At 38.0% G+C, this 25,650-nt stretch overlaps 1 protein-coding gene across 3 annotated transcripts in view; it reads right to left on the bottom strand.

Annotated features, from left to right (window-relative positions):
* Positions 1–25,650, bottom strand: part of nbr1a (NBR1 autophagy cargo receptor a) — a 78,747-nt gene that overhangs the window by 31,033 nt on the left and 22,064 nt on the right. For 2 of the 3 annotated variants that reach the window (XM_072561561.1, XM_072561563.1), the window contains exons 2-14: positions 25,207–25,269; positions 24,030–24,048; positions 21,710–21,732; positions 17,310–17,528; positions 15,528–15,605; positions 11,783–12,000; positions 9,618–9,782; positions 8,128–8,334; positions 6,600–6,738; positions 3,842–4,126; positions 3,111–3,200; positions 1,588–1,755; positions 1,260–1,335 (exon numbers count right to left, since the gene is read on the bottom strand). In XM_072561561.1, coding sequence (XP_072417662.1) covers positions 1,260–1,335; positions 1,588–1,755; positions 3,111–3,200; positions 3,842–4,126; positions 6,600–6,738; positions 8,128–8,334; positions 9,618–9,782; positions 11,783–12,000; positions 15,528–15,605; positions 17,310–17,528; positions 21,710–21,732; positions 24,030–24,048; positions 25,207–25,269 — 1,750 coding nt within the window. The remainder of the gene's footprint in view (positions 1–1,259; positions 1,336–1,587; positions 1,756–3,110; positions 3,201–3,841; positions 4,127–6,599; positions 6,739–8,127; positions 8,335–9,617; positions 9,783–11,782; positions 12,001–15,527; positions 15,606–17,309; positions 17,529–21,709; positions 21,733–24,029; positions 24,049–25,206; positions 25,270–25,650) is intronic. The other variant, XM_072561562.1, reaches the window with a different exon arrangement.

The raw sequence follows: 25,650 nt of genomic DNA, 5'->3' as shown, positions 1-25,650 counted from the left end.
ATTTAGCCTAAAAGACATGAAAAATAACTGAAACATTATTCTATGCGCAAATTGATGATTATCTAGTGCTTTACTGCACACAGCCCTGCAGTAACATTTCACCAGTCACACTGCTAATTGCCATAATACATATTGTCATTATCCTGCCACAAGTACAGACGACCTCCAAATCCCAAATGATAATCAACTATGGATTAAATGCACAAAGTAAAAAAAGAGAGACAAGGACATTACAGGCAGTAACAAAATCCTGACATTTAAATGAAAGTACAATTTATAATGTTGGAAAAACCTTCCAGTCTCTACTGTGACTAAGCAAATCTTATCCAACTCTTCATTATTCTATTTACAACCCTTAAAAAAAACTTAATAGCTTTGTTTGACAAACTCTAATATGATAAAATTGAAGCCCATTAACAATTGACAGGAATATGGATTAAAATACAGAAAGCAGCTGGCCCATTTGCCAATTTAAATTGTACAAATGGTCATCAATTTTTCAAAATATTTTGGGTCCAATCTTAATTTTGAGCCACTTCACATCCATATAATCTGAATAATCTGAATGGAAAACAGAAACAAATTTATATCTCTCATTGTAATTGAATATGCATTTCTTCATGCCAGACATATTGTAGTAAAGTTATATTGTATTAGGTTAATTTAATTAGAGGATGACATTAGCTTGCTTACTCTGTTACACCACAGAGAATGTTTTCAATAGACTACACTGATACAATTCCATTCAAAATACTAAAGGTTTTCTCAATTTGAATCAAGTTTCAAGTCACACACAATGATCGAGGGGCAGTTACTAGCTCAATCCAAGTCTGAAATAAGGAGCATGAGTTTGTAGTTGAGCTTTTAATAATCACGGACGGAAAATTAGTAATTGGTCAAAGACCTATACCATCACAGCAGTCACAGGCTGTTCTGTAAGGCACTGCTGTAATGATGAAAGGCTTAATGATGAAGGCATTTCTGATGAAGGGCTTATGCCCAAAACATCGACTATCCTGCTCCTCGGATGCTGTCTGACCTGCTGTGCTTTTCCAGCTGCACACTTCTTGACACCCCTGTATTGATAATCTTACATTCTTAACTAATGCTTTTAACAATAAGCTTGATTTACATCTTAAGACTAAAATGCAAAAAAGTGAATTAAATGACTCAGATTTTCGATCAAAATAGAAGTTAAATAACAAGGCTTGTTAAAGCTGCACCAACGCTTTAGACTATTCAAGTAACTTAAATCTTACCAACTGGGGTGTTGTTTGGTACGTGCTCCATTTCTTGCACAATATTTATATCCAACAGTTCAAATGAAAGCAAGTCCTGGAATATTAAGCAAACAAGCATACAATGATGCCTTACTGCAGTCATCCTCAAAATGTGTTCTCGACATTAGAATTCAGACACTATTCCAATCATATGGGTAAAAACAAGTTGTGCTGTTTTAGGAGCTGCATTTATCCACTGCATCAGTTCATAATGTACAATCATGTCAATAAATGTATTTCTACAAACAAATCAGAAACAAAAATACTTATTCGGTGTAGTTCAGGATTTGCAGCATATACTATATACCTGAGCAGTCAGAAGGTCTACAGATGGCACCATCGTGTACAGATCTCTATTCTGGTCTTTTCGCTGAAGTTTGCCCAATGCTATGCCTGCTGTTTTTGCTGACTCTGTTGCTTCAAGATCAGGCACAGTTGGTTGTTTCTCAGTTTCTATATTCAAGGAGGCCTGCTTCTAGAAAGAAGGTAATTATAACTTTTATCCATGTTGGTCAAAGCACTATCAAATTTGAACTGATCAACTGAAATGTTCAAAACCTGTTTCCACATTTCCACCCCCCTCCCCTGTTCCATTTAAGCTTTTGCTAATTCTTTGAAACTATTAAAGGCAATAGTGGACACTCTACAACAGCAGTCAGTTAAACCTTACGTATTACATGAATGAAAAAATATTAAAATGGACAGTTACAGAAAGTTAAAAGGAACAAATGAGTCCAAAGGCTAAAACTGATGAACTAAATTAAAACAACAAAGTCGGTCATAGAGTCAGAGAGTCATAGAGATGTACAGCATGGAAACAGACCCTTCGGTCCAGCCTGTCCACGCCGACCAGCTATCCCAACCCAATCTCGTCCCACCTGCCAATGGATAGGGCTCATACACAAGCCACAAAGCCAACTACTTTGATCCCTTGCCTATACAGAATTACCTTATCAGTCAGTCTTGATTACAGCAGTAACAGGGATAGCAAAGTGTGCATGTTGATTGTGCAGATCAACAGCTTTGGACTAAGCTGTGATGTCTACAAGTAATAATGGCCTGTTGATACTCAATGATCTAGATGACATGAATGGGATTCTTTAATGGGACAGGACTAATATTCACCAGAGAGAGGAGTCTTGGCTTCAGACAAATTTCTCAACTCAAGTTAATTAGAATGCATATTCTTCCATCTCCACCAGGAAGTCATGCCAGATTAGGATGTCTAGCTAGCACTGGCAAGGATAAAGATGAGAACAAATTTGAAAGAAGAAAATAGTTTTAGTTTCAAATCTTTACGACAGCTAATATGGCTCATGCATAGCTATCTGAGATGGTAAATAAGATCCTAACAATCAAACTCTATGATCAGTTGCATCAGCCTCAAACTGCTGGACACTAGTTCATTTGGGGAAATTTAATCTGATCTGAAGATGATTCATTGGACCCGAAACATTAACTCGGACCTCACTCCACAGATGCTGCTAAACCTGCTGAATGTTTCCAGCAATTTCATTTTGTTTTTTTTCCCCCAATTTAACTTGCATGAGCCAAGGGTTAGGGTGGGTGGGTGGGTGGGCGGGACATGACAAACAATGCTGGTCCTTAAGTATCTTCACATGCCTGACCTTGATCCATTGAGAATAAAAAGAGACAAAATTGAAGACCCATGTTTTCAAACACTAACAACAATGTAGAAAGTCAGAAAGGAAAAAAAAGAAAGCAACATTCCTTTTAAGGAAAAAAGATTGAAATGCCCAATGATAAGCACATATCTCCCTAAAGCTCAGATTTCTCAGCTCTCCAAAACACGGATTTATCAGTGATTACTTGTGTAGTTGCTGTGCCTGCACATTCCACTTCTTCAGGATCAGGAGCAATGTGCTGCTCTTCATTACCCGCAGCCAAAGGAGCTTGAATCTAAAAAGAAGAAAATTCCAACTGTATCATTCTACGATTAAGTCAATTACTGCATCCTCATGTACTCAAATAATTTTACAACTCCCCCAAGTAAGTGGACCTCAGTCAAAATGACAACAGAACATCTGCATGATGTTGGGAACTATCCCTTTTTTTGGTTAAAATGAGTTGGTGAAGAGAGTTCAGTGTCTAAAAACTGCATGGCTATCAGCAAAATGCTCATCCACATGAAGCATCTGTGCAAACCTAAACTGCACAGAGTCAACTGTGTCTCTGCTAGACAATGAAAAGGAACAGGAAATAAACCGCAGGCTCTCACTTCATTTGGCTTTAGCGTAATCAGGTATAAAACGGAGTTCAGATATTTAACTTACAGGAACATATTCAAAGATGGCCACATTTCTTCACAGCAATGAGGAAGTATTAACAAAATTATTTTGTTATTGCGTTCACTTGAATGTGTCATAACTAAGTGAAGCAACCTGGCAAATGTGTATGTTTTATTTGCATTGCAATACGCAATGTGTGAAAAAGGGCAAATGGTGCTTTTATGCAGTTTGGTCACTTGAACATACAATACAAAATTTTACCCCAAAGAAACAATTTACATTGAGAAAAATATTTGAAGTCAATCAACTTACTCTATTGTCAGGAGATCTAGTCTTGATAGAGCTAAAAAGGGAGGTTTCATTTCCATCTACAGCTTCAGTGTGCAATGGCGAGTCAATAATAATGCTGCACCATACTCTGGGCCCAAATTGCTCGCCTTTATGAGTTAAGCGCCAATGTGAAGTGTAAGTGCCTTCAAGGGTGGGTGCAACAAATTCCACTGACACAACACCAATGTCTCCTGGTTGTAGGAATGGAACAGAAACTTCCTTTTTAGCAGGAGAAGCCAGGATGAGGTTGCCCCACATGAACTGAAGCTGTCAAAATATGAAAAGTATAAATGAAATGAATTTTAATGTATTAAGCACGAGAGTAAACTAAGTCTGGCTTTCTTTAAACAAAATCTGTCCATATACAAAGATGTTAAAGGGAATTGACAAAGTAGATGTAGAGCAGCTGTTACCCCTTATGGATCAGTGGTGTTGGAAGAGCACAGCAATTCAGGCAGCATCCGAGGAGCAGTAAGATCGACGTTTCGGGCAAAAGCCCTTCATCAGGAATAAAGCTTTATTCCTGATGAAGGGCTTTTGCCCAAAACGTCGATTTTACTGCTCCTCGGATGCTGCCTGAACTGCTGTGCTCTTCCAGCACCACTAATCCAAAATCTGGTTTCCAGCATCTGCAGTCATTGTTTTTACCTAGTTGATTGTTACCCCTTATGGGACAATCTAGAATGAGGGGTGAGTTTGAAGACAAAGTGTAGCAGATTTATAACAGAAATGAGAAGGAAGCCCTTCTCTAAAAGATTAGATTAGATTAGATTAGATTAGATTCGATTCGATTCGATTCCCCTACAGTGTGAAAACAGGCCCTTCAGCCCAACAAGCCCACACCGACACTCCGAAGAGTAACCCACCCAGACCCATTCCCTCTGACTAATGCACCTAATGCTACGGGTAATTTAGCATTGCCACTTCACTTGGCCTGCACATCTTTGGATTGTGGGAGGAAACCGGAGCACCCGGAGGAAACCCACGCAGACATGGGGAGAATGTGCAAACACCACACAGACAGTCACCCAAGGCAGGAATTGAACCTGGGTCCCTGGAGCTGTGAGGCTGCAGTGCTAACCACTGAGCCACCTTGCTGCCCTATGGGACAGTGCCCAAGGGACGTGAACCTGTGGAATTCATTACTCCAGAGTATGGCAGCAGCTAGGACACCAAATAAATTTAAGGAAGATATAGACAGATCTTTAATTGGGAAGGGGTTCTATGGAGAGTGGGCAGTAAAGTCGGGTTGAGGCGAACGTGAGATCAGCCATCATCAAACTGAATAGTGGAGCATGTTCAAGGTACTGAAGTACTTATTAACATTCCAAGTTCTTATGTTCTCCCTCTCACAAACCATTTGGCAACTGGTCAAGAGTTTGTAACTTAACTGCTGACAACATTGATCAATAAGAGTGAAAATGTTTATCTGGATCCAAGACATTCAGTTCAGGAACTCGGAACTTTTTCATTACTACCACTTATTTCAACACTAACTTCCACTAAATGAACAACAAATAGGGATCTGTGCAAAACAAACTCAGGAGTCACTTCTTCTATTGTTACTGAACATATATTTAGATGACCATAATAACAAAGCTTCTTATTGCCTTCATTTCAAAATAAAAACCTTCCCCTCATGCTACTTCCTATAATTTCTAATTTGTGTTTTGTAATGTTCTTGGACAAATTTGCATTTGTCTTGCCTCTCTCCAAGACTGTACAGTATATTTCATTGACAAAAACAGATCTCATCTTTCAAATTATGTATACAAATCCTACCACCATTCCATTAATTTTTGCCTGTAATAGAATACACTATACCCTTTCCATTCATAGAAACGCTTTGTATTCTGGATCTAGCGTTATCAAATTTTTCTTCCGAACTGTTCTTTTAACTCACTGCAATTTGCCTTTCCGGGAAAGTTGCACAATTCAAAAAGCTTTTCTTTCACTGAACCCAATTACATTTAGATCATCTTCTTGCTTCTCTTATTCATGTGCATCAAGGATACGTACTCTCTTGTTGATTAAAAATAAAGCCCTGAACCCACAGCAAATCATAATATACCCGACTCAACACAAACAATGTGCCTCGTACAATTTATTTTCAATTAATTGCTAGGTCCCAGAGCAGTGGTTTTTACTTGCTTTGCTTTGTTTAGTACAGGCAGTCTTCAATTTAATTCTAAAGAATTTGATTGCATTCCTGCAATTTCCTAGCCAATTCAACTGACTTATTTTTAGATCCCAACTTTTTTAATTCTTTAAATTTGATTACCAAAATGGAATAACAAAATTTTAAATTTCCAGTTTGGTCAGAGCAGACAAAGAAACACAACACAACAATACACCCCATTCCTCCAGATTTATCTGGCTTCAAGAGTAATTATCTTGACACAACACAATTGAAACACTGGCACTGGGAAATCACTGTGTTTGGCCTGTTGTTCTTCACCTTCCTGCACTGATTCAATGAAGACCAGACAGTACATGACTCAATAAGAAAGAGAGAGCAGATGTGCATGATATATAATGATCCTACACATGAAAAAAACATTTAGAATGCATTGATGTGACAGGCTATTAAAAAATGTTGCTAATTGTCATATTCAAATCGGAGGTTATCCATTTACAGCCGCAAAATTCAAGTTTGATTATAACCACTTATCAGTTAGCTATCAAACTAGACATGAAGAAATATTTTCTAAACTGTAATGTAACAAAAAAAGCAATTTACTTTTGTAGCAGATGTCCAATTAGCATTGCCTGTGTTCTTCATTCTCCAATGTTTGATAAATTTGAGTCCTGGCTGAAGAAGAGTACCATCTGGAAAGTTCTCGTCCACAAATTCAGCACCTAATGTTAAAATAACAGGCCTGCAAAATGAAATAAAAATACGAGTAAAAACAAAGAGAATAAAGCAAGACTACTTTGTGTTGACAACAACTTAACAGTTAAATCTAAGGGAAAATTCATGAAATGGTGCAAAGTAGATTTAGTGAAAAGTTCCATGGTTAAGGATATGGAGTTGTTTTCCTCAAAAGGGTCTGGTCCCATGCTGTACATCTCTATGACTCTATGATTCTAAAACATTTGGTTGAGTGGAGAATTGATACATGTGCATAGGAATGAGGTGGGGAACGTGATTGACTAAATTATTCTTCAGAGAGGCAGCGTGGACTCAGTGGACTTTAATTCATGAATCAAATTATCTGAAAATGTCAATGTTTACCAGACAGACTTAACAGGCTACCCAAATGTGAATGATCCAGTATGAAAATGATGACTCTCCACTGGCTATCTAGGTTATCAGGATTTAGAATGGATTCTAGTCCCACATACCTCCAAAACACAATAGAAGCCACATTTTCTGTGATTTTTTTTTATTTCTGTTGCCAATTTTGTGTTAATGCACAACTCACTTGTAAACATACAGCCTTGAACTTCAGTCATTATGTATCCCCTAAAATTGTCAAATTTAAATACTAGCTTTCAAAAAAAAATCTATTTGAGTGCACACTAATGAGAGACCAGTACCAACAAAAATAAGTTACATTTCTCAGACTGCAATCCACAGAATTCACTTCTGCCTCTGGCCCTGGAAAGTCAATGTTATTAGAGGGAAGGTCTTACAGAAACATATAAAATTATGAAGGGATAAGATAGAGGTAGAGAGGATGTTTCCACTAGCAGATAAAACTAGGACAAAAGGACATAGCCTCAAAATTAGGGGGAGCAGATTTAGGACCAAATTGAACACTTCTTCATCCAGAGTGTTGAGAATATGTGGAATTCTATTCCCAGTGAAGTAGTTGAGGCTTCCACATTGAGCGTCTTTAAAGCTAAAATAGATAATTTTTTGAACAGTAAAGGAATTAAGGGTTATGGTGAGAGGGTACGTTAAGTGTAGCTGAGGCCATAAAAAGATCAGCCACGATGTTACTGAATGGCGGAGCGGATTCGAAGGGCCAGGTGGCCTACTCCTGCTCCTGGATCTTATGGGTAATTTTGCAGTGACAGGTGATGGAGTTTGATGTCTGTTCACAGATTATCAATTGGGTATATCAGATAAACAACTTCTACAGACCTATTATCACTGATGTATTGTTAATAAATTATGCTGCATTCTATACGACTATTTCGGATTTCTGAAAGATACAAGGTACTGCATTTGTTCAAACATTAAAGAAGGGTTTCATGACTTCTATGCTTGCTGCAGAAAATGCTGCAATGGTTCTCCAACAGTTAAATGATCCTCGACTTACACTGCTGAAACACGCTGAACTCTTTTAGGTTCTTGTGTTGGTTGATTCAAGTGCTCACCAGGATGCACACCATTCCATTGCAAATGTTTCTTCTGCAATTTTAACTGTTTTTTAATCTCCTTAAACTCTGCTTTGCGTTGCCTCTTTTCAGTTCGTAGTCTTTGTTTTTCCGCTTTCCAAAAGGTTTTATCGATTTGTCTCTGCAGCCTAAGAAAAGTTGAAATTGCACAATTCAGAATTTACACCAAATTTTCCTTTCTAAAACATAAAGAAAGCAATCTTCCTAATATTGTCTTGAAATCGTGCATAATAGAAAGATACAGCATGCTTGACAATGCAACTAGCCCAAAGGCAACAAAAAGCAGAGAGAACTGCATTTATGTCAGTGCCTTTCACAATCATTAATCACTCCACAGCACTTCACACCCAATGATGTATAATTGCTATTTTATAGTGAACCCAAAAGCCAGCTGGCACACAACCACCTCCCTCAAACTGCAATGTTATAGCAACCAGATAATCAGTTTTAGAGATGACTTTTGAGGGATAAATCACTTAAAAAAAATGCCAAGAGTTCATTCATATTCAGGTAGAGAACACATTAGCTCGACATCTTATATGAAGGACAGCACTTTGGACAGTGGAGAATTCACTCTATATTGAGGGGAACAAAGATCTTCACGCTCAAGTTCTGGAATGGGATGTCATCCCATAATCTTCTGACTCAAAGACAAAATGTAGCTGTCACTTAAAGAACAAACTTCACCCCAACAAAGCTTTAGATTTACAAGTTGATTAGAAAGTCAATATAGAAGCACATTGCAAAAACGTCACATTTGTTAGAGGTTCCTTTTAGGAATAATGTTATATACATATTATACACTCCTGAATAATAGATAGCAAATCATCATGGGCAGCACTCCGCTCAAAACGAGAAAAGTGCTGGACTCCAACATGACAAATATAACAAAGGCCTAATTAACTGAGAAATACTGTTACTTCAACAATTGCAAATGCAAATGCATGTTAGCACATTAAAGTTACAACTCAAAAACATGGCCATTCAAAATAACTAAGACACATCAGAATTTACAGCTCATAAATCAACTACCAGCATTACATTTGGTGGCCTTACTTTTACATCCCTTAAACTCCACTCAATCTAAACTTCACAGTCCGATCATTGTTTTCCCTACCCACTGCACAATGCAAGTGATATTTCAGAGTCTCAGTTCTATTTTAGTTTCTTTCACTTGCTGTTATAAAGTTGTTTTTAAATTTGTTACCGATTGCTTAACTGTTGGAAACAACCTTCCGACCTCTCCATTCCATTCTTTTGTAAGTTTGAATACCTCAAAACTTATTGCTATATAATCTGCATTATTCAAATTAAAAGAAAACCCATTTTGTAGTACTTTGTATTTCTTCACACCAGGTAGAATCCTAGAAAGAAAATTTTAGGATGCCAACATATGCAGAATTGATATTACCTTGTTTGTTCTGCTGTACCAGACATAGCACTTCCAATAAATTGCGCCGGTGTAAGCTCAGGCAAAGACGTTGAAGGTTTTCTTAGCTTCAGCAATGGGTGGTTAGGATCATGTCTATAGTTACCAGCTTCACAGGACTCACAAATGGTGTATGTGGGGCAAATGCTATGAAAATAAGATTTAAATTGCATTAATTATTTTACAATTATGCACACTTCTATTCAATATACATAATGATTAGTTTTCTAACAACAAAAGATTGCACTGAATAATGAGAACCCATTCCTGTAAAAAGTTGCAAGTCCAACTTGTTATGTTCTTAGTTATTGATTTTGTGAAAATATCTCTCCTAATAACAAGCATTTACAAATAACCTGTGGAAGCACACAGAATGGAAAACACATGCATGACACTTATTTCCAACATTGTGATCTCTTTACAGCAAGTGTCAAGAACAGTAGAAAAGGTTCAAGCAACCTGAATGCTAACCAAAAACAGAAAGTAGGTTTCTATATTTGCAAATGGGAACTACAAACAAATCCAAAGTTTCAGACTGTTCAACACAGAGGAAAAGAAAAGTCAAAGATTATGCTCAGGTTTTCACATACATGTAGTTGAGATATTTTGTACAGGATTTTTCTGTGAAATTATATTTCAGTTCTGCATTCTCTTAGGTACAATTTAGGTCAATTAAGTTATAGTTACTAAGAATAAGAAATGCCTTTGGTCTTTCACTGATGGAAACAGTGAACTACCATTTGGGCCAAGAATCATCTCAGGAGTCAATAACCATGATCTAACCGCACACAGCTTTCACTTTGCATTTCAACTATATATAATCTGAGTTGCATTTAAATGATCCCAAAAAAAGATACATAGCCACTATGCACATGCCATATTTTGTCAAGAGATAAAATCAGCTTACTTAAGAAACACAGTCAAAAATTTTCCCAAGTTTGTGAAAATGCAAGACCAAAAATCACAAGAAACTTGGGAACAGACTTTGTCATCGGAACACTAGTAGCCTCAAAAATGTGTTGGAAACAACCTAATTTCAGTTGTCTGGCAATAACCCTGTTGGATTGTATGCCCAGCTGTGTGTCACATTTCAAACTCTTTAATCTAATTGGAGGGCTGGAGATTTTCAGTCCCTGTAGGCCCAAAAAGACATTGATCGCTGGCAGGACTGCAGCCAGCCAAGAGACGCAGCAATGGTCAATGTCCTTGCAACAAGTGAGATCACTTGACAGTCACCAGGACCAGACAGACAGGTCTTGGCAAGGGGTGTGCAGCTGGCGAGGGCAGGACCAGTGATGTCATAGGAGAGAATATTTCTACCAAGTGACCAATAAAAAGGCTCCCCTAACCCAAATCAATGCCAGGATTTACCAGGCCATCTGCCCAGTATGACAGAAGGCCCACCAACTGCTGGTAAAACGACAGAGCATAAGAAATCCCTTATTTGGCAATCAGCCCCACATTCTTTCAGCATTTTCCAGATACCTACTCCCTTATCCTTCTTTTTCAGACAACACAAAACTCAGCCCTTGATGTTTAAATCAGGTATGAAGCCAAGTGACTCTGAGAAAAGTGCAGCAAGATTCTCTTCTCCAATATGCTTTGTTTCTGTGCCAAAGTTAAGATTATTTTTACAAAATAACTGCAATGTCAGTGTAAATGAAGAACTCTGAACATTATGTGGCTGTTACAGGTTTACGGTACCCTAACACAAGTAAATTTTAGTTGCAAAGTTATCTGCACAGCAGAGCAACAGATTTACAAACAAGGCACATAAACTTCCAACATTTATCCACGCTGTTCAAAGTTTGGCTGCCAAATGATATAAAAGAAATTTCAACTATATAATTCAGTTTACATTGCTGAATTTCAATATTGAGGGTGATCTATTTGAATGTAAAATGTAAGCACTCACAAAACAAAATTAAGGACTTTTGACCTCAAATTCAAAAGATTTACATTGAGCCACAGAAATTTGGAGAAGGCAACAGAACCAGATACTTTGGAAGTAAAATTAATCTTGGGTGGCAGCCCAGAACAGGTGATAGCATATTAGTCACCTATTTCACATGCCACTGATTTCTCATTCATTTGAAATCCCCTAAAGCAAATTTTAAAATGAGAAAATATTTTACACTTTACATTACCTGCACTGATAGCGTATTCCAATAATTCGAGTCAGGCAATTGCTACAAGCCATTAGCCAATCATGGTAACCAATCTGTGTAGTGCAGGTCTCTGGAACTTGAACAGTACATGCAGCTGAGGTACTGAATGAGTCATGCACCTGCTGTTGAATGGTCACCTTCTCAAAGAAGTCGCAACAGATTCTGTCAACTGTTTCATTCACAAGCTTTTCTTTGAACTAAAATGAGAATGTACATAATCAAAGCTCTAAATCGCAAAGATACAGAGATTAAAATGTAGCTATAATACATTGCAGTATCCCAATGAGCCTATGGCTACCAGGAGGATCTCACATACGGCTGGCAATTCATGGCTGTTTTGCCCATGATTTTCTGTGAATAATGATGGGTAAGCAAATGAATTCCAACCTCAGGGCGCACTTTGGTAGTACTGTGTATCAAAAGCTTATGTTCTATTCAGGAAAGGTGAGCCAGTGAAGGAGCCTCAACTCTTGCATAGATTTACAGAGTGAAACATGACAAGCACACACCTTCTTATTCAATCACACCACAGTTTCACTCAGTGTCTCTTTATAATGTGCTTAAGTGAAACCCCAATGCTCTCCATCTGCATATAACTAAACACAATTGTAATAAGCTTAACAGTTTGCCTTTAAACAAAACACCAAAGAAAACATAAATTTAGGTAAAATTGAGCAATTAAAGGTATTTCATATTCCCAATCCATTTTGTGGGACAGAACAAAAAGAGTTAATTTGTGAGAATACAGGTGCACTCTCAAAACCAACGCCTTGCCTTTCACAGAGCAGGCAAAAAAACCCAGCAAGCTTTAATTTGAATTACAAAGAATGTCTAAATACAGTGAACAGAGGATGCAGGAAAATGAAATAATATGATTCCAAACCATCTTAGATAATGAAAACAAAAGAACTGCAGATGCTGGTAAATAGAAACAAAAACAGAAGTTACTGGGGAGCTCAGCAGGTCTGGCAGTATCTGTGAAGAGAAATCTCAATTCTGAAGGAGGGTCACTGGACCCAAAACGTTAACTCTGCTTTCTTTTCACAGATCCTGCCAGATTTGTTCAGCTTTTCCAGCAACTTCTGTTTTTGTTTCAGCCTAGGTAATGGTCACTGCTGGTAGTAATTTACTTCTTATACATTAGATTTAAGAACTCTTCCACTCTTCCCCAACTTTCCTGTGTCAGCACAACCTGCTTAAAATGATAAAAGACAAAACATAAAAGTTCTAGATTTGGGTAACCAGATTTGGGCATGTATATCTATACTTAGCAGGTCAAGCAGAATATTGCTTTTTTTAATATAACAAATTATATACTTGCCACTTTTCATAGATCTATTATTGACAGACTGAGTATTTGCAGCACTTTGTTTTTCAGATTACGAATCCACTACTTTGTTTCACACTAACTCTCTTTTTTGGTGCAATTATATAAAAAAAGCAACGAGTAAGCAGAACTATAATTTCATATTTCATAATACCATTAAAATGGTTTTCAAGGTTCATCATGATCAACCAACACCATAAATAGGATAACTTTATTCAATTCAGATAGGATTAAATGCTGGGATTTGAATATTGTGTAAATTTCCAGAAGACCAGTTCAATGTGAAACTGATCCTCAGATGTTACAAATGACAAATTCAGAAGTCCTTTGATAAACCTGCCTTGAATCTAGCCATACAAATTTAGGGTGAAATATCTATTATCAGGAATGGCAGCCAATTTGGAACCCATGTAAATGTGTTTGGACAGAATCAACAGTTTCCTTTCAGGCACTGATCAACAGCAGAACTGACCTTCATGTCTCTATGAATTAATAAATATTTGCCCTTCCAGTTTTTGAGTTCGAATAGTGAAAATATCTATTCTGTTCTTTTAGTTAAATTGTAATTCCACACCCTGTTTTATGAATCAAGTTGAAGTCTCATTCTATACCTTTTGGTAAATCTCCAATACCCCAACGAAGGAGACATTCTTTATACCTCAACGTAGATTGAAAATATTAGTCATCACTTAAACTGCCAGGGCATCACAAGGCAGTCGATCCTGTCCTTACTAGTTGTCAGATGTACAGGCATCATGCAGTAAAGTTCACTCAATAATTCACTACCCATGCCTTCCCTAACGCAGTCCAGGAACAGATGATAAGTGCAATGCCCCAGCACCATTTTGCTAGTAATTAACCTTGATAAACTAAGTAACCTCTGTCTCGAGTAGGCCTCAGATCAGACTGGGAAGGTATCTGGTTGAATGCCAAGTCTACACAGAAATACTGAGGTTATACTATCATCTTCCATTTCATCTCTTGGCCTAACCAACTACAGTATTGTGTAAACCAACAATCCATAGTAAAGAAACATCAAGTTACGTGAATAGAGATCAATTCACTGAAAATTCACAGAATTTTCTATCAATGTCTGGTTCCAAAAGCTTTTGCGTAATTTGCTTTCAGTTACCTGTACTTATGTTATTCATATAACTGTCCAGTGTAACAGCATGCTGTTGTAATGATCACAAAGAGCAAAATTGACTTAAATTATTGGAACTTTCCTAAATAGAATTAGCATTTTTGTTCCAAGCAATTGGAGTCTTATTATGTCAAACAAATGAAGCAAAGCTTTCAAATCCATTTGGTTTAATCTGTCATATAGGAATGAATTTGAATTACACATAATGAAAGTACCAGTAGGAACTGTCACCTCGAGGTTTTCACTAATAGGCCTTGGCCTTGATAGCCAAGGTCACGGATTCAAGGCTCGGAGACTTTTAGCAATGTATTCTTGCTCAACACTTTATAACTATGTTTGATGTCTCACCTGAAAGATTTTTAATAGATTTTTTTTTAAATTAAATTCAAGTATTCAAAGAAATTTAGGGATTTTTCAAGTATTCTGGCCAATATTTATTCTACAGTTAGTAGAAGCAAAATAGATCTGATTATCTGATCATTAATCTCTGTTACCTGTTTATCCTTCGATTTCTTTGAATTTCTTTATGATGTGCTGAAGTCAAGAAAGGTGCATGCAAATGCAAGTTCCCTCTTCTACAATAATGGAAGGAAGTACCTATTTTCATCTTAAAACTGTAGGCATAATTCAGTTGGATTTAACAACACCAAGAAAGTAACTATCAAGTGACGCTACTCATTGCGTTCCCATCACAGGAAGCAAGGAATATTCTGTTATTGATGTCTGTCAGCAACATTTATATCATTACGGTTAGGCAACAGCACTGCTTTATAATTTTATGGTAATATCTTCAAGGTTTTGATACCATGTCACTCAGGTCTTATCATCAAAATCAAAAATGGCATGAACTGTCCTTTGAATGGCAAGAACAAGCCATCCCTACAACATCAAAAAAAAAGACAAGTCTGCTACAAAGTAATGAAAGGGAGATTCAGAAATACAAGATTGTGTCATCCTCATACTAGTTACCCACTGTAAAAATTGCAGTGGTTTGGAGACATCAGGTTAGAGTACTTAGACATGCATTCCCTTCACTGCAGCTGTAATATCATGCTTTAGAATTAGAAGGACAGAAACTGAAGACATTTTAGCAATACAGTCTCACACAGACATTAATACAAACAGTGTTGCAAAATTACAGCCCAACCTCTATCCAACGTGTGCTCTTAGCTACTGAGACTTAACATCATTAATAAGACTTTTCAATTTATGCCTTTTAATCCCACCTGAACAACAGAAACGCCGATACTTACTGTTTCCATGTAACGTGTGAACCAAACTGGAGGCAATCGCCAATTTTCCTTGCTTTGATCTACATTTTTTGACAGCACCTATAAGAATATTGATAAGCACACCAAGTTACTACATTTTCTAAACGAAAAGAAAATAAAACAGCACAGACAGTTATACCTTGAGTGGCTGCAGTGTTAAGATAGGAGAGAGAAAGCTTCAAATACTAGGTAAACAAGCATCAGTAGTTGTTACTTGCAAAAACAGAAGTTGCTGGAAAAACTCAGGATGTCTGGCAACATCTGCGAAGAGAAATCAGAGTTAACGTTTCGGATCCAGTGACCCTTCCTCAGAACTTGTTTATTTTCGCTGTTACTTATTTGTTACCAGTTAATTCAAGACAGATAGATTTGTGGAACAATAAAAAGTGAAACATCAACAAGATGCAATAATGATATATCGTCCATGCCTACAATTTAATCCGCTCAAAGTCGGTGGTTTGGCATTCTATGTTAGGTGCCTTAAGGAAGCTAAAGTCATGCAAGTTTTCACAGGGAAGAATTCTCGTATCTCCTTTACAGGTGGTTTTCACAATGCTGTCTGGCTAGCCAAATTATAACACACAAACTGAAAGCAGGTCACGCATTCCTTATTGTGGAATGATGAGCCTCTTGAAAAGTGACAGAGGAGGTTTCAAAATAAAAGGCCTAATAGCAAAAAAAAATCACAACAAGCAGCAGGCCTCCAAGTCAGGAAAGTAATATAGAAGTATTAAGAGGAATAAAAGAAAAGGCATGGCTCTGAAGGGATCCTTTGTTCAATTGCATTATGAATATCAAAGGCTAGCAATATTCAGTATTTACATTTAACTTACTTTTTTGACTTAGAAATTTCTTTTTTTAATATTTTTATTGAAAGGAATTTTTTCTTTCCTTTTGAATATCACAACACATACAAAGCCAAACAATTCAAACCAATATTTAAAAAAGTTAAATTATAATACTTTTTTCAGCTTAGTTAATCGTAAAGTCTTAACTATAATAATAATGATAACAACTGTAACACAGCTCAGCAAAATAAAGCAATAGCCATCAATCATCGAGCGCATAAGTTTATACATATTCAGCTGTTCGTAGTTCCTCCCCTCTGAATACCAAACCCATTACTTAGAATTGCCATGGCTATATAAAGGCTCTTAGTATGGCAGACAAATCTGCACCCAGAGAGCCCAAAAAGGGCCGCCACGTCTTATAGAAATTCTCAATTTTACGGTGCACCATACTCGTCAGAAAGTCCAAGGGAATGTGCTCCATGACCAGCTTATACCAGCCTGCCAGCCCTGGGGGGGTTGTCCCACACCCACCCCAATAGAATGTTCTTTCTGGCACAAAAAGTGAGGATACTGAAAAGCTTTTATTTGTGTGCATCTAATGAAAGAGAATTAACAAAGCCAAGAAGGAGAAATACCAGGTCCATGTCCACCTCCATCCCCAAGGCCTTCTCTATTTTGCCTACCACAGCACTCCAGTATTCTGTGGCAGGACCGAAGACAATGCATAAGCATGCCTATGCACACTTTACATTTAGGACACATTGAAGAAGGCAAGGCAGTGTGGGGCCAGATGGACCCTGTGGAGAATCTTCAATTGCAAGGCATGGGTCCTGTTGCAAATCAAGATCCTTCTTGCACTTTTCCAGATAGACTCTCATATTCCAGAAAAGATCTCAATGTCCACCTCGCTCTCCCATATCCGGCAAAGCTGTTCAACTGTGAAATTTTTAGCACTTCATAAAAAATACTTTACCTTTCCTTTAGCTTCTTCTGTGACCTTCATGCCTTGGCCAATGCATTTCATCAACTGTGAATAATGTTTCATTTCTTTTTTCTTAGCCTTCTTATTCTGAGACTCTTTCTTTTCATTATTTTCAAAGGTTCGTTTTGCACACTGGCTTTCCACTTTTTCCTTCAGTTGCGTTACTTCATAAACATTCATTTGAATCTGATTTCCTTGTTTAACTGCACTCTAATTAGAAGAAGCACAAATAACAGTAATAAGATAAAGGTCGCAATATTAAGACCATAAAGACACAGGAGCAGAAATTAGACCACTCAGCCCATCGACTCTGCTTCGCCATTCAAACATGGCTAATAAGTTGCTCAAAACCATTCTCCTGCTTTCTCCCCGTAACCCTTTATTCTCAAGAACCCATATCAGTCTTAAATATATTCAATGATGTGGCCTCCACAGCCTTCTATGGTAATGACTCCCATACATTACCCACTCTCTGACTGAAGAAATTTCTCCTTATCTCCATTCTAAAAGGTCTTCCCTTACTCTAAGGCTATGGCCTTTGGGTCCTAGTCTCTCTTACCAATGGTAACGCCTTCCTGACATCTACTCTGTCCAGGCCATTCAGTATTCTGTATGATTCAAATAGGTCCCCCCCTCATCCTTCTAAACTCCATCGAGTATAGACCCAGAGTCCTGAAACGTTCCTCATACATTAAGCTGTTCATTCCTGGGAGCATTCTCATGAATTTACTTCGAACACACTCCAAGGCAAGTACATCCTTCCTGAGATATGGGGCCCAAAACTACACACAATATTCCAAATGGCATCTGACCAGAGCCTTATCGAGCCTCAGAAGTACATCCCTGCTTTTATATTCAACTCCTCTCAAAATAAATGCCATCATTGCATTTGCCTTCCTAACTACTGACTCAACCTGAAAATTTACCTTGAGAGAATCTTGGACGAGAACTCTCAAGTCTCTCTGCACTTCAGATTTCTGAATTTTCTCCCCATTCAGAAAGTAGTCCATGCCTCTACTCTTCCTACCAAAGTGCATGACCTCACACTTTCCACTTGGTACTCCATCTGCCACTTCTTTGCTCACTCTCCCAACCTATCCAAATCCTTCTGCAGACTCTCCGCATCCTCAATGCTACTGTTCCCTCTAACTATCTTTGTATCATCTGCAAACTTAGCCAGAATGCCCACAGTTCCATGATCTCGATCATTAATGTATAAAACGTTGTGGTCCCAACACTAAGCCTTGTGGAACACCACTTGTCACCAGCTGCCACCCTGAGAAGGACCCTTTTATCCCCACTCTCTGCTATCTGCCAGACAGCCAAGCTTCTATCCGTGCTAGCACCTTGTCTCTGACACCATAGGCATTTATCTTACTCTGTTGCCTTTTGTGCAGCATCTTCGCAAAGGCTTTCTTGAAGTTCAGGTAGATAACATCCATTGAGTCTCCTTGGTCTAACCTGTCCATTACTTCCTCAAAGAATTCTAGCAGATTTGTTAGGCATGATCTCCCCTGATGAAACTATGCTGACTTTGCCCTATTTTACCATATAGTTCCAAGTATTCCTTGTTCGCCACTACTATCTCTCCAGCGTCATTTTCCAGCAGCCCAATGTCCACTTTTACCTCTCTTTTGCCTTTTATATATCTAAAGAAACTCTTAGTCTTCCTTTATATTACTGGCTAGCTTACCCTCATATTTAATCTTCATTGTCTTTTTTTTATTGTTGCCCTCTGTTGGTCTTTGTAAGCTTCCCAATCCTCTCCCCTTTGCCACATTATTTGCTTTCATGCTATCTTTGACTTCCCTAGTCAGCTGTGGTTGCCTCATCCTCCCTGTACCATGCTGCTTTTGCCTTGGGATGAATCTCTGCTGTGCCTCCAGAATTACTCCCAGATACCCCTGCCATTGCTGTTCCAATGTCTTTCCTGCTAGGCTCCGGTCCCAGTCAATTCTACCCAGCTACTTCCTCATGCCTCTGTAATTGCCTTTATTCAGCTGTAATACTATTACCTCTGATTCTGTATTGCCCCTCTCAAATTGTAGAGTAAATTCAATCATATTATGATGACTATCTCCTAAGGGTTCCTTCACCTTAAACTCCTTGATCAAGTCTGCCTCATTACACAACACTAGGTCCAGTACTGCCTGTTCCCTAGTGGGCTCCACCACAAGTTGCTCCAAAAGGCCATGTTGAGACATTCCACAAATTTCTTTTCTTGCAATCCACTATTTCTTGCAATCTTGGAAGTATTTTACTACAAGTAAAATATATGTTGAACTTCAAATATTTAATCTTGAAAAAGGTTCTTTTAGTGCACTTTTTAAAATCAAAGGAGACTGGTATTCAGCAGGGAGTAGGGACCAAGTTGTTTATGAGACTGTAATATTTGGTGAGAGGATACTAATACAAGTTTCACCAGGTTGTGAGCCTGAACTGGTTTACTTGTGGAAGACAAGTCACATCTTACAATATTATCTCTTACTTCCCTCAGGGTTAGCTAAGCAAATAATTAGGCAACTGATATGGAAGCATCGTTGCTTGTTCTTTTGGGTGTAAACAAAGAAAAATGCAAGCAAAAAATGCTTGCAGAAAAACCAATTTGTGAGGTCAAGCACATGAACATCAACATTAACTAGACAGACCTGGAAATAGGAACACACTCTACGGAAGAAAAGGAAACTGAACAAAAATGCATCTCTTTCAAATTCAAATTCATTCAACAGCATTAAAATCAGCTAAGAAATGGAAGCCTTGACTCTTCCACTCCAACAAAGAATAAAAATGGGGACTAATTTTGATAGAGGCATCAACAATGTTTGGCAAATTGGGAAGCTCAACCAGTATTAACCACACTAAAATGGAGAGGATCATCAATGAAAATTCAAGTGAGTCCTGGATGTAGGTTTGCTCGCTGAGCTGGAAGGTTCATTTTCAGACGTTTCATCACTATACTGGCTAACGTCTTCAGTGAGCCTCTGGATGAAGCACTGGGGGTTTAGCCCACTTTCTAAGTTTGGGTTTCCTTGGGTCGATGACATCATTTCCTGTGGTTGTATAATTTCCTATGCTGATGTCATTTCCTATTCTTTTTCTCAGGGAGTGGGAAATGGGATTCAAGTCAATGTGTTGTTGATAGGGTTCCGGTTGGAATGCCATGCTTCTAGGAATTCTCATGCATGTCTCTTTCTGGCTTGTCCTAGGATGGATGTGTTGTCCCAGTCAAAAGTGGTGTCCCTCCTCATCTGTATGGAAGGATACTTGTGGGAGTGGGTCATGTCTTTTTGTGGCGAATTGATGTTCATGTATCCTGGTGGCTAGTTTTCTGCCTGTTTGTCCAATGTAGTGTTGGTTACATTTCTTCTAAGGTATTTTGTAAATGATATTAGTTTTGTTTGGTGTCTGTGTAAGGTCTTTAAAGTTCATTAGCTGCTGTTTTAGTGTGTTGGTGGGTTTGTGGGCTACTGTGATGCCAAGGGATCTGAGTAGTCTGGCATTCATTTCCAAGATGTCTGATGTCAAGGAGAGATGCTAAGGTTTCTGGACACGTTTTGTTTGCTTGTTTGGGTTTGTTGTTCAGAAATCGGAAATGATTGCCAGGCTACTGAGACCCCTTGGCATCATGGCAGCCCACAAATCCACCAACACACGAAAACAGCAGCGAATGAACTTGAAAGACCCGATACAGACACCAAACAAAACTAATGTCATATACAAAATACCGTGCAAGAACTGTAACAAACACTACATTGGACAAACAGGCAGATAACTAGCCAGCAGGACACATGAACATCAACTAGCCACAAAACGACATGACCCACTCCCACTAGTATCCTTACATACAGATAAGGAAGGACACCACTTTGACTGGGACAACACATCCATCAGAGGACAAGCCAAACAGAGACACGCACAAGAATTCCTAGAAGCATGGCATTCTAACTGGAACTCCATCAACAAACACATTGACCTGGAGCCCATTTACCACATCTTGAGAAAAAGAAGTGGAAATGACATCACTATAGGAAATGATGTCACCACAGGAAAAGACATCACCAACCCCAGGAAACTCAAACATACAAATAGAACGCAGGTTACAGCACCAGTGCTTCATTCGGAGGCTCATTGAAGATGTTACCTAGTATGGTGACGGAATGTCTGAAATAGAACCTTCCACCTTAGCGAGCAAACCTACATCCATATTTGGTTATAATGAAGTAACCAGGCCAGTATAGAAAGGTCATCTCTATTATCTTAATCTGAACTATTTTCCTTCTAATAATGCTGCTGAGTTTTCACACATAGTTATTAATCAGAAAGTACAGGATTGATGCAACACCAAGTGACACAGCATTAAATGATTCAGTAGTTAAACTTTGTATAATTACCTTCAAAGCTTCTTCATACTCCTCTGTTATAAAGAAAAAATACAATTAGTTCTGTATGTTTTTTTAAAAAATTAAGTACAAATATGCAACTAAAATTTCTAAACATGTATGGGGCTAGGATGATACTGGTAATCAGCCATAGACCACAGGGGCATGAGAGAGGGAGACAACTATTTACAACTATTTAAAGGACACAAACTTGAATTCCACATAAACTGTGGGTAAAGGCAAGGAGACAAGCCTCCATACATGATTACTGTCAGAACAAGGATTCCAGGTGCATTGCAGATGCCTTTTGCACCATACTGTAGCCAGTTAGTCAATGAACCTTGCACTCCCTCAGATGACTAAACTACATATCCAAAATAAAGTTACAGGGAACATAATGTGTTGTTGAGGGCTGAGCAGGCCAGCTCATTAAGTGTCTTTAAGACAGAGATAGGTACGTTTTTGATTAGAAGAGGATCAAGGGTTAGAGGGAGAAGGCAGGAGAATGGAGTTCAGAACTGCATCCACTATGGGCTGAATAGCCTAGTTCTGCTGCTATATCTCATGGTCAAGATAGGGTGTTAAGGTGAAGTACTGGATTCATTTGGGCTTACAACAAGAACCCACTAGGAAAAAGGAGTTGATATGTGCTGAAATTACTGCCAACAAGATTAAGTGGTTACTTACCACTTAAATTTATTAGATTTTTCCATGGAAACCACATGGCTTGTGGAGAGGATTCAATGCAATACCATGTCCTTAGTAACAAGCTGACTCGGACTAAATGCATCACTGCTAAGGATTTTCAGCACAACTTAAAGGCATACATTGTTTCTATTTGCTTCTTATTACGTGGGAGCTTTGAAGAGTATTTTTAAAACACAATGGAATGCTTTGTCAAGACTTCACCAACACTTTATCAACAGTTAAATTGGAAATTCTCTGAGGACCTCACTTTAAAAAGTGAATGTTATGTTACTGACCTTGTAGGCATAATCTGGAGATAAGGAAATACTTGTTATTTTCAAAAAGTCTTGTAATTGGTGAGATGTCAGCATGCTGGTTTAGGCCTGTATTTATTGCCCATCCCTAATTACCCAGAGATAGAGGCAGTTAAGATCAACCAAATTGCTGCAGGTCTGGAGTCACATGGGGGCCAGACCAGACAAGGACAACAGTTTTCCCTCACATTAGTGAACCAGGTGGGTTTTTTATGACATTTGACAGTGGTTACCATGAGGCTCACTTTTTCTTCCAGACTTTAATTGTATTTAAATTTCCACTAATTAGCATGTTGGGATTCAAACCCATGACCCCAGAAAGCAAGTCTGGGATTTTAGATTACTAATCACAACATGACCACCTCCTTCTGTCAATATGTTTCTCAGGAACCCTCTGGTCTGAAGAAGGAATAAGACATCAGACAAAACAGCAATAGGTGTTGGGAGGTGAAAGGGATAGAATGGTGAGACGGACTCCTTCACCCCTGCAGGTAGAGGGCATCCCTCCTCTTCAGTACATTTGCAAGATAATCTATGTGATCTCTTACAGTGTCCCCGAGCCAACCCAACCCAAAAACTTCTACTTGGTGTCCACCTTTCATCCACAGTTTCAGTAAATATAGGTATTTAGAGGCCACAAAAATATATAATCAGTGCTCAGGTACTAATGCTAAGCCTGCAGTTTGTAAACCTCCAGGCAAATTAATCAGCAATTAGGTCTAATATTGCACTTTAAACCCAGAATTGTGAATAAGAGAATCTTAATAGCAACATTTCACAAAAACAATAAACAATTAGAGTTAAACAATTAAACACGTTTAAAAGAAGATGGATTCTTCATAATATGCTACAAATACAGGTTTATTTTAACCCACTTATTAAATTAAAGAAGGTATGAATCATAATAAGGTGCAAACACATCAATTTAACCAGGTCATTTGGAAGCTACAGGTGATATTAAGCATACAGTGAGTCCTATTGCTCTTTGTGTAAGTATAGTACTCTTGTACATTAATAAGCTAGTTCCAAAATGTTGTTAGTAGAGACCTGGAATTGTTTGTGTTATTTGTGAAAATGGCAGGCCTGAAGAGGGAAGAAAATAAAACCTTTTTTTCATATGAACTTTAATATTTTAAGCTTATTCTGAAAATTAACACTCCTGGAGGCACAGTAAAACTTTGTTTTCTGCAACCAACTTATTACAAGCAAGCCAAATGTTTGAAAAGCCCAACCAAGGTACATTGTTGAATCTTTTTTTAAAAAGTGATTCTGACGTGTAAAACATCTGCCAGTTTTCTATATCTTGAAATTTAATTCTGCTGCATGCTTACCTGCACTATTAACAGATACCTAAAAAACAAAAAAAAATACAGTAATGAAATAAGACATTTACTACAAAATACTCTAAACATACAAAAACAAGGACCTGCATAGCTTTCAAAACCAATGGTCAAAGTAATGACCTATCTTTAGGGTTCTTTTCCTTCAGCACTGAGGTGCTTTGGAACAAAAGAGCATATCAAAGCAATAACACATATTCAATATGGTGTGAACATGGAATTTTCATCAACAAGGCAAATGACTCCTGCAAAGACTCAGCACGAGTCTCCAAGTTCTGAGAAAGATCACATACTGTCTGTGTACAAGACACAGACTTGCATCTGAAAACTCTACTTAAACTTAAAGAATTTGGAAGCAGATTGACAAAATCCAAAGTTTATGGACCTCAGGCATACACAGGACAACAGCTGGAGGTTAACCAGTTAAAACCCTCCAGATTACATACCAGCAGAGATCACTGGCAAGCTTTCACTGTTTATAAAACTAGCCAATGTGTCAGCTTTATCTGGTCCTCATGACAGATTTATTCTGACACATCCCATTAAAATTCCAGACCAGCTAGTCATTCATCAACTGCCCAGTGTAGAACTAGTTCAATTATCGGATTCCTGAATCTGTTTGGGATTCAGCATGACTCCAGTCTACTATTAGTGAAATAATTCCAGAAAGCCAGTATCTCGTCACCAAGTCACCACTTATTTACACATGTTACTAACGCAGCTAGCTCAGTACTGTCTCAGAGAGTGAGCAGGAGTCCTACCACTCCTGTTTAATGTCTGTCAGCCAGGACTCCCTGATTGGAACAGGTTAACAGCCCCAACCAAGGACCTCTGACTCCATGAGATCTACCTGCCTGACCTCATTCCAATCATTACAATTCCAGTGTGCATTTGCAGCAAACTGAGCCAAGAGAATGTATTTGTTCATACTTATTCTCAAGGAACATGATTATGTGTTGGTCATTAAAATGATATTCAAGCACAGGTTTAAGCCATTGCTGGTGGACTACAGGTACTAAGGAGTTCTCAGCACAACTTTGCATAAAATACCTGTATTAGTTAAAGGTTACACAAGTAAAAGACATTCCTACTTAGAGAATTAAAAGCCAGGGTATGAGTATTAAAACAAAAAAGCATTCCAAAATATTTGAGCACTACAAGCACTCACTTCTTCATTATCTTCATCAAAATACTTCATTTGCATATTGTTGAGATCAAAGGAAACTTGTACCTGAAAAAAATAAACAAAATACATAGTACTTTAATTTATGACATGTTTACAGAATTTGTCAACCATAGTAACACTTTACATAACACATATACTGTACCCAACTTCTCGCAAAACAGTTTGTGGGAGGTGATTTAGTAAACAGCATCTGCGCTGCTGGAATTAGATTATGAAAGCAAATCAGTTCTAGTTAGCACTGCCATTTCAAATTAAGATTGAGAATTCATCTAAAAATAGAATGTGACAGGAGCAGAGCTTTTCAACCATCCTACACTACCCTCCTGATCCATCAGGTCAACACCACACCACACCACAGTTATTTTCTAAACTTTCAGGAATATTCCCAGAAGTCTTACATAGAAAAACATTTTCTTTACTAACAAA

Source organism: Chiloscyllium punctatum, chromosome 42, assembly GCF_047496795.1.
Source record: "Chiloscyllium punctatum isolate Juve2018m chromosome 42, sChiPun1.3, whole genome shotgun sequence".
In the NCBI taxonomy this organism is placed as follows: Eukaryota; Metazoa; Chordata; class Chondrichthyes; order Orectolobiformes; family Hemiscylliidae; genus Chiloscyllium; species Chiloscyllium punctatum.
This window is presented reverse-complemented; position numbering and strand designations above follow the sequence as displayed.